Raw genomic sequence first — 9,065 nt, 5'->3', positions numbered from 1 at the left:
ACATAGTTAAAAGCTTTTAAACGCTTCTCATGTCCATAAATGTACATAGAATAGCAATAGAAATGTACTTTAATAGATCATATATAATGCAACTCATGTTACATGTTTTTTTTGTCATGTCTGAAAGGATTAACTTTTTTTTTTTTGGATTGTAACTGTGATTTTTTCTTCTCTGATTATTCATTTAAATTGTTCTTAGGCTACAGCTTAAAGAGGAAACACACACACCCAAACACACGTACATCCACACACACTTGGATTTATATTGTATTTGATATGTCTTTCTCTAATCCAGCCCTCAGATGTAAACACTTGAAAGGTCCTGTCTCCAACTGGGAACTATTGGCTTCTGAAATGCTTTTTTAAATATCCAAATTTAAGGTATTGATAAATTAGACTACTTTGATCTCAAATAAGTTATTGGGGAAAAAGCTGATCAATGATCTTATTTTTTACTGTCAAAATGGTATAATTAAGAATAATTAACTATGATGAAGTTGAACAGAGAAATCCATTTTTTGATTAAATAAAACAATTGGACCAATAAACGTGTTTTGCTTGAAATAAATTTAAGTATAGAATAAAAAATGGGCATTTTCAGCCCAGACTCCCTCAGTTTATACTAATAAATCCAGGCATTTACCACCTCGATTATGTTCCTGTCATAGACAGACATGACACCTAAACATTTCTAACAGACTCAAATAATAGTATGAAAATAAAATCTTTAAGTCTTAGTCACCCGGGGTGTTCTGGGAATGTTTAATTTTTTAAAAATATAATAAGAGACCTCTGGGGCTGATATACACTAACGATACACTAACACACATTTAACCAAGCACACATTAATTTATTTGGAAGGACGTGATACTTTAGAGAAAAGTAAGTGAAATAAATGACAGTAACGTTGTTTAAAGCTGAAGCTTATTTTGGCTGTGATGTTTGACAACTAAACTAAATCACAGACTTATTAAACTAAACTTTTAGACAGATCTATTTCCCTTGCTGGCTCACATTGATCCCGGAAGCTACTACCGCTGCCAAGACACAAAATGTCATCAAGCCACAGTAAATACAAGAAAGAGCTTATGATAGTGCCTTTCAAAATAGAACATTTACTTTACCAATGTATATTGTACTGCAAATGAATGAATACATGGACCTTTATTTTAAACTAGGACTTTCTCCATATAGTAAGAAAACACTAAATATGTAATTTGATGTGTTTATGGCGGTGCAAACATTTTTTTATTGGCACGTTTACTGTAGAGACAAAAACATGCTGTGTAAGTGTACATAAAAAATGTACACAGTGTTTATGCCTGGTATTATTTGATTCTATTGCATTTTTCTCTTTTTGTTTAATTAATGTACATTTCTTTAAAGCTGTTTTTGCTGTTGATGGATTCCCCCCATTGGGGATCCAATGAAGTTTATCCTTTTGTTAACTTTATTTTGAAGCTGACGTCTATATATTTCCGGTCTGAATCTCTGCTGACTTCCCAGATCTATAACTGGGACAAATGAAGTTCATTTTCCACAGCTGTTGGTGATGGCGGATGTTGTTGATAAAGACACCATGAAGAATTACCACATAGCGTCTGAGAAAATCAACACAGCGACCAGTCGGTATCCGTACTGCGTTGTTTGGACTCCTATCCCCGTGTTATCGTAAGTTATCACCGTCTGCTGTGCGCGTGCTCTCTGATAAGACACGGGACGAAGTGACAGCTTCAGTAGCTTAGCTCGCAGTTAGCTTCCACGCGCACAATAACATCCTGTTGCTGATGTGATATTTTTCCAAACCTGTTGTTTCAAAGTGGCATTGTTGTTGAGAAGAGTCTCAGAGAGTCACATATATTTATTCAAAACATCAGGACTGTCATGTTATTATAGACTTAGATTTCAGTGGATATATAATGTAATGCAAAATGTAAGTAACACATCAAGCATTGTCCTTTTAACTCTCTTGGTGTTTCTCACAGATTTTAGTCTGCGTGTTGTTGAGATAAATAGTTTTTGTATCTGCGTGTCCCTGTTTAATCACTTTCTGTCAAATTATACAGATGTTGAGTTAGGGGGGGAGTTTGTTACGTTTTCTTTTGCAATTGTTGCTGCTTTTTTTGGGGGGTATTCCCGCTAATAATGATAGTAACTGTATTCCAACATCTGAGATTCCTCTGATTATCTAATCATATAGAGTCCCGTTTAAATGTTTGAAGACAAGAGGAGTGAACGTGGTGCTTATGACTTCAAATCAGTCATCTTTGAACCTTGATTTGAACCTTGGGCAGGTGCACTAACCACTCGACCCTTTTCTCACCACAGGTCAGATATCACCATTCACACACAGATGGCAGAAGCTGCTTACAGCCATCGTTATTATCTAACCCTTTAATATGAGTCTTTAATATGAATCTGCATTAGCTGGGGATCGAACTCTTAACTTTCCGGCTCAGAGATGAGCTTTCAGCGGGCAGGCATCATACAAGGATCATTGTCAACGATGATCCTTGTATGATGCCTGCCCACTGAAAGCAACTGTCAATGTCTATAGCAAGTTGCTGATTGACTATTCGAGCATGTTGTGCTATAGCATGCTGGAATGTACCTGGCAACTTAACCCAAGCCGAGGATACAACATGAGGGCATGAGTGATTTAAAAAATGTATGAAGCTGCCAACTGCACGACAGCCATTAAAAGCTGCAGCTCCATGTTTTGAAGTCCAGAGAATAGAAAAAATAATAATTTTGTTTTGTTACCATATTTGTTACGTGAACTCAGAGACACTGGGTCTGTACTTTTTCAAGTTAAACTTTTCTTTTTTTCCACTCTCTTTGGTACTGTTGATTTTATCTTCTTTTTTTTGTTGTTTTTGTAAGAGAAACACTTTTTGGGGGCTGGTGGGACTGACACGATTTGTCTGATCACTCCCATAAGACACCAGTAGAGCTGGTGTACAAACAGACTTACATCTGTCTTGTGCAGTGCGGGCCTGTACTCTCACACTGTAACTTTATCAGCTCTGAGTGGAGCTCGTCAAAAAGAGGTCATGTCCACTAATATTTTGGATTAAGCCTTTTTTTTTTCCCAGACGTGGATAAGGATAAACTTTATTGATCCCCCAATGGGGGAAATTTGGGCGTTACAATGGCTCTAAAAAACAGTAAAACAGGGAATATAAACAGCATCAAATAGCAAAAAGAAAAAAGAACAGCTATATGCCAGTTTACATTAATTAAATAAAGGGGTTAAAGAAAAATACAATAGACTAAAATTAGTTCTATGCTGTAATGATAACTTTGCATGTTATTCGTTGTTTTTGTTCAGATGGGTGTTGCCATTTATCGGCCACATGGGAATCTGCACATCCACTGGTGTCATCCGGGACTTTGCTGGACCGTACTTTGTCTCAGTGAGTAAAGACTGTGTGCATGTACTGTTTGTGCGAGCCCGTATTAAGATAATAATGAAGACTGTAGGTCAAATTAGGTACGGAGCATTTGCTCCACGGTTGGACAATGAGTAAAGAGCTTGGAAAGACCAAGAATAGGAAACACAGTTGTGGTGTTTTTGCTGATTACTCTGAACTTTGTGATTTAACCAACAACAGTTATCATAACTGGAGCAGACCACCTCAGCATCAAGCAGACTGACAGAAGCTGCGGATGCATGATTTATTAAAGAGGCTCTGACTCCTCTTCTGTATTATTTTGATTGATTTTATGAAGCCTCTTCACAATGTGTGAAAATCAACAACATAAAATCAACGTGATGTTGCTGCAGTGTGCAGCTTCAGTGTTTTCACTTGGACCTAATTAGTTGATGGTAAATACAACCAAACAGGATGTAAGAAACATTTCCTGAATCTCTTGGTGAGCGCTATCCAAACGTCATCTCCCGGTTGCCAAAAGTGTGTCAGTGGAGATTCGACTGTTCATCACATCACGACCAGCAGTTTGTTTTTCAGTTTATCAAAGTGCTGATTTTTGATTTTACACCTTTGATCATCAATATTTAGCAAAGCTGGTTTAGATCTAATGACGGCGTCTGCTTTAGTTTACATTTGATCTGTTATCTTTAATAATGAACACACATAAAGCACATTTGTTTTTCTGCAGGAAGACAACATGGCCTTTGGAAGACCAACAAAGTGAGTCATTAGAAAAAAGATAAGGTGTTGAGATTACACTTTGTTTTTTTTAGTAATACATTACTAGAGAAAAATGTTTTTCTCTCTCTGTAGGTACTGGATGCTGGATGTTGGTAAAGTCTATGCAAGCGGCTCCAATGCCTGGGACACAGCAGTACATGATGCATCAGAGGAGTATAAGCACAGAATGGTAAATAAAGCAGATTTCTGGATATTCTTTAAACGATTTCAGTGCAAATCATGACTGATGTTTATTTCTTTCACTTAAAGCATAACCTGTGCTGCGACAACTGTCACTCACATGTGGCCATGGCTCTGAATCTGATGCGATATGAAAACAAAACCTCCTGGAACATGGTCAACCTCTGCCTTCTTGCACTGATCCATGGGAAACATGTCAGGTGAGCTGGGCTAACATGTTGCCAGGGGTTACACAGAGATCTTTCAAAACACTTCATGTCTGTTCAACCGGAGCAAAGCAAAGCCAGCAGAAGACTTGTTCAGGGTTGTGTGAATCATATGTCACCTTAAAGCTTTACACTGTTTGAGTGTATCAGTGTCCTAATATTGAGACAGTGCAGCAGGAAATGTCCTTGACTGTTTGTGTCAGTCACCTGATCTTATTCCAACCGAACAGGTGCTACGCCCCAGAAACAAGCAGGAAGACATTATGGCTGCAGTACAGAGCATCACAAGGACCGTGTCTCTGTGTTAAGACCTTTAGACAGTCAAATCCACCCAGCTCATGAATAACGCCTTACCTTCAATATACTGCTGCTCTCTTAAAAGCCACCACAGGAAGTAGGGCTGGAGCTTTTGAAAGAGGATTCTCACTGGGATCCCATGGGCTCAGCTGCTTTTAAAGAGCGATCGCCCTGATTCTTGAGATATATCAAAGTTGCTGCAAGAAATCTAAAAATACAGGTAGCACAAGGGGAAACGTTCAACCTGGTCTTTGGGAAGACAGGAATAAATAAAGCAACACTAAAGAGGCCTAGTATGTCATTTCCCTTCTTTTTCCACTTTGGCACACGGTGGAAAAGCTCCCAGTTAGTTTTGCCATCATATATTTGCAGGAAAAAATCTCATTCGTGTGCATTCATTTAGTTAGAATTCAAACAGAACAAACCTTTCTTCTTTATAATAATTGTCACAGCCATTAGTTTTGTACCGTGAGTCAGAAATGAATACCTTCAGATAAGCATGTAAGTGTATGGCATCACCTCCTCACATTTGCCACCACTTCACCTTTCTGTGTCTCCTCTCCAGCTGTGCAGGCTTTCTGAAGACCTGGCTGCCTTTCCTGATGCTGAACGGCATCATCCTCACGGTAGCCCTGGCCCTCAATCTGCGGTGACCTGGGAGGCAGGTTAAGGAGACAGTGGAGCCCCCTGCAGGTTGGACGAGGAGTTGACCTTTTTTTAGACAACGGTGGGGGAGCATCACATTGTGACTTGGAAGCGTAATCGAGGAGATAACGAGTACCGACCCGCCTCCTGGAATGTCCAACGCGTACACCAACACGTGCTTGGTTTGTGGGAACGCAGACAGCCCGTCACTGGAATATGTGCTGGTGAAGCTGGGATGACCTGCCGATGGAAGTTCATTTACATTTAGCCTTTAATTTTGGGAGAAGTAACCAAACACACCACCATCTTCAAGACTACCTGAACCGAGCAAACACTTAATGGCGCGTGGCTTTTGAAAGCCTGAAAGCAGGTTTAAGCAATCCTCGCCTGCAAAGTGTACAGGTTGTGTAGCTGTAGTAATAGTTGAGGAAAGTGTACACGCTGGTCTTTGTTGGATACTCTGATGGGAAACACATTCATGCCTTGCTTACACTTTGATGACCTTTGTAATGGATTGGGAGAATCCTCCCATGTTTCTGTGCTTCCAGGATGCCATTTTTATACTGTGGAGCACAAACATGATAATACAATTAGATGCCTTTCTAGGGAATTTATGCATTTCATGCTTGATCTATAATGTAGCTCTTCGACCGCAATGCGACTTAAACCTAAATATTCCAGAGCAGTTTATATTTCTCTGCATATTGTAACTTGTATTCAGTCTAACTCTGTAAGAAATCAAAACGTCATCGTCCTCGAAAAAGAGATATTTTTTTCAACAATGTCTTTTTACATGCATCAACTCATGGTACTACTTCAATAGGTTTACAATAAGCCTTCTCATGTTTACCTACAGATCATCAGTGCAATGATTGTAGCAACCTCAATGAATGTGACTGTTGGTCGGTACCTAACAGAAAAGTAGGGCTGTACCCGACTCTTATTTGTTCGTTGAATCCAGTCTTCATGACTCTCATGAATGTAAGATTCATTTTTATTATAAGAATTGAAAAGACATTTGACATTTCCCACAGACTTTTTTGTTTTTGTTTTTGTTCACGCCTCGCCCCCTTGTCTGTAGCTTGAATATTAACTGGGTGGCTGATTTTGGTTAAGGGTTGCACAGAGGTGCACTGGTTAGCGCTGTTGACTCGCAGCAAAGAAGTTCCTGGTTTTGAATCCCCGTTGGACAGGAGCCTCCCTGTGTGGAGTTTGCATGTTGTCCCAGTGCATGCCTGGATACTCTCCAGGTACTCCGCCTTCCTCCCACAGTCCAAAGACATGCTGCTTAGGTCAATTGGGGTCTCTGAATTGCCCGTAGGTGTCAGTGTGACTGGTTGTGTGTCTCTATATGTCAGCCCTGTGACTGATTGGCCCGATCCAGGCTGTAACCCCGCCTCTTGCCCAATGACAGCTGGGATTGGCTTCAACACCCCCGTGACCCTGAACGGGAAAAGCTTTAAAGACGATGGATGGATGATTTTAGTCAGCTCTACTTGCTGCCACATGTGTTCATTGCACAGGACTGGAGAAATGTAGATTTTTAATAACACGCTCTTTTAATGACACAGAGGAGGTGACCTTTGCAGAAATTCCTCTGCCAGAAGCATTTTTAGGTTTCACTGTTTTATTCAGTGTTTTGCAGGTTTCACCTTCGAAGGGGCGGCCCTTCAGAATGATACAGCTCTTTTGGATTTCTATATTGTGCCAAATGTTGACGTTCAAGAGACGTCCTCAAACTGTGCCCCTTAATAAAAACGAAGTTCTTTTTTTGAACAAGTGGACAGCTGGTGGCTTGAGCTTTTCAGAGTTCTGAACCCTGGTCTAATCTTTTTGTTCTACCTGAGAGAAGGTCTGATAACTACATATTGTGTTTATGGAAAGAATAAGGAGCCAGTGCCTAAAAAGACCTCTCCCATACATCCCTCGTGTCTTCTACTTTCAGTCATTCATGCATTTAAGAAGAAAACTAAACTCCATGTTACGGTAGGCTCTCAGAATCCGTTGCCATGGCTGTGGTGAGTAGATTTAAATCCCCTTATTGTTTGCAATCAAACCGAAAAAAGTGTTGAGCCCCTCTTTGTCCGTGTTGATGCAAGAAGCAGCAGGTAGCCAGGATCCTCAGGTTTCTCACACTCATTGACTCCTGCAGCGTCATTCCTGCTGGGTTCCACCTCTGCTGAAAGTCAGCAATGTTTCACAGAGCTGTGGTGTGTACTGGCCAATGATCCAAAGTCGTTGTCTTAAGTGTCAGCTTATGAATAAAGAACATTTTATTTTCTGTTTGAAGGCTTCGAACAGTGCCAGTCTTCTACACTTTGCTCTTCTCATCGGGCTTCTGTTGAAAGCAGATACTCTGTGGCCTCTTGTGTATCTCACCCATGTTGCCTGTAGATATTTGAACACACATTACAATATACACCAGGTGCTCTTTATATACTTTGCAAACTCGATGCTAACGACAGATTTATACTTTGAATTATTTACTGTATAATATTTGTTCATTGTGCACTGTGTATTATTTCTGCTCTGCAGTGAAGCAGAATTGTGCGTGATCGTGTGCGTCTGTGTGATAGTCATGCACACGGCGTGTGAATGCACAGAGAGAGAGAGCACGTGATCGCATGCTAGCATGTATGCAGTACGCATGCATGCAAAAAAAATGGTGTTGGACCGAGAATGTGGATTCATAATGTGGCTTCTTTAAAAATGATCAGCCTACTGCCTAATGATTAATTTCTTTATCACTGCATATCGTTATCTTTCAAATTGTATGTGATTTCTGTTAAACCCTGGGAGAATAAATAATAAACTAGACTCCAACAGGCCTGCTCAAGTTGATTGATGCTATAGTCTATATGTGCCGTGTGCAGCTTTAGAGTGTGGAGAGTAGAGCTGCGTACCAGTGGAGGAAAGGAAACTGTTAGATTAAAAGCATGGTTTGGGAATATTTTTATTTTGTGTCAGCTTTGAAGATTGTCTCATGTAATTTGAAAAGGTTTCAAAATGTGTATATATCAAATGATCAAATAATAATGAAGGACTTGCAGCCCTGCATCCAGATGGAAGGCAAAGTCTTGTTTCCTCTGCAAAAACTCTCCCCAGTAAGTAACCAGGCACTACTAGAAAAAACCTGTATAAATTAAAACTCTGAGACATGTTTTTACCCAGCGCTAAAAAGCAGAACATTTTACAAAAGTATAAAGAGCCAGAGAGAGTATGTAAAAAAAAAATATATATATACTACTTTATTGGTTAAAAGGACCAAAATGCTTATGTTACCTAGCTCTAATATATACAACCCTCTATGGAAGAAGTGAATTAATCAGTAGTTCAGGTATTTAAAGTTATAGCCGAGATTGAGAACATATTAATTTCTTCTGAGTTTCAGGTAAGTGTTAAAAAGTTAAAACCACTGGGTTGTGCGACTGAGACTATTCATAATAATATAAAGAAATGCTGTAGGTGTTAAAAAGTGAATCCAATGCAGGAAGTGGAAAATCCTACATTTTGTTGAGTGCCTGCTTGGGGGTCGCTTCAGGAACTGTAAAGGTCACATACA

At 39.7% G+C, this 9,065-nt stretch overlaps 1 protein-coding gene across 1 annotated transcript; it reads left to right on the top strand.

Moving 5' to 3' along the window:
* The first annotated feature begins 1,477 nt into the window (after positions 1 to 1,477).
* tmem222b (transmembrane protein 222b) lies at positions 1,478 to 8,328 on the top strand. The gene is made up of 6 exons (XM_079368556.1): positions 1,478 to 1,671; positions 3,332 to 3,416; positions 4,123 to 4,154; positions 4,248 to 4,344; positions 4,425 to 4,555; positions 5,424 to 8,328. The coding sequence occupies exons 1-6, from the start codon at positions 1,553 to 1,555 to the stop codon at positions 5,509 to 5,511; spliced, it is 552 nt and encodes a 183-aa protein (XP_079224682.1). The 5' UTR covers positions 1,478 to 1,552; the 3' UTR covers positions 5,512 to 8,328.
* The last annotated feature ends 737 nt before the right edge of the window (positions 8,329 to 9,065 follow it).

The sequence above is a fragment of the Symphodus melops genome, assembly GCF_947650265.1.
Source record: "Symphodus melops genome assembly, chromosome: 18".
NCBI lineage: Eukaryota > Metazoa > Chordata > Actinopteri > Labriformes > Labridae > Symphodus > Symphodus melops.
This window is presented reverse-complemented; position numbering and strand designations above follow the sequence as displayed.

Excerpts from the sequence above, each read along its gene's own strand:
- tmem222b (XM_079368556.1), top strand. The coding sequence starts at position 1,553 with ATGGCGGATGTTGTTGATAAAGACACCATGAAGAATTACCACATAGCG. Across the intron at positions 1,672-3,331 it reads ACTCCTATCCCCGTGTTATC|ATGGGTGTTGCCATTTATCG; the intron begins GTAAGTTATCAC and ends GTTTTTGTTCAG. Across the intron at positions 4,345-4,424 it reads AGGAGTATAAGCACAGAATG|CATAACCTGTGCTGCGACAA; the intron begins GTAAATAAAGCA and ends TTTCACTTAAAG.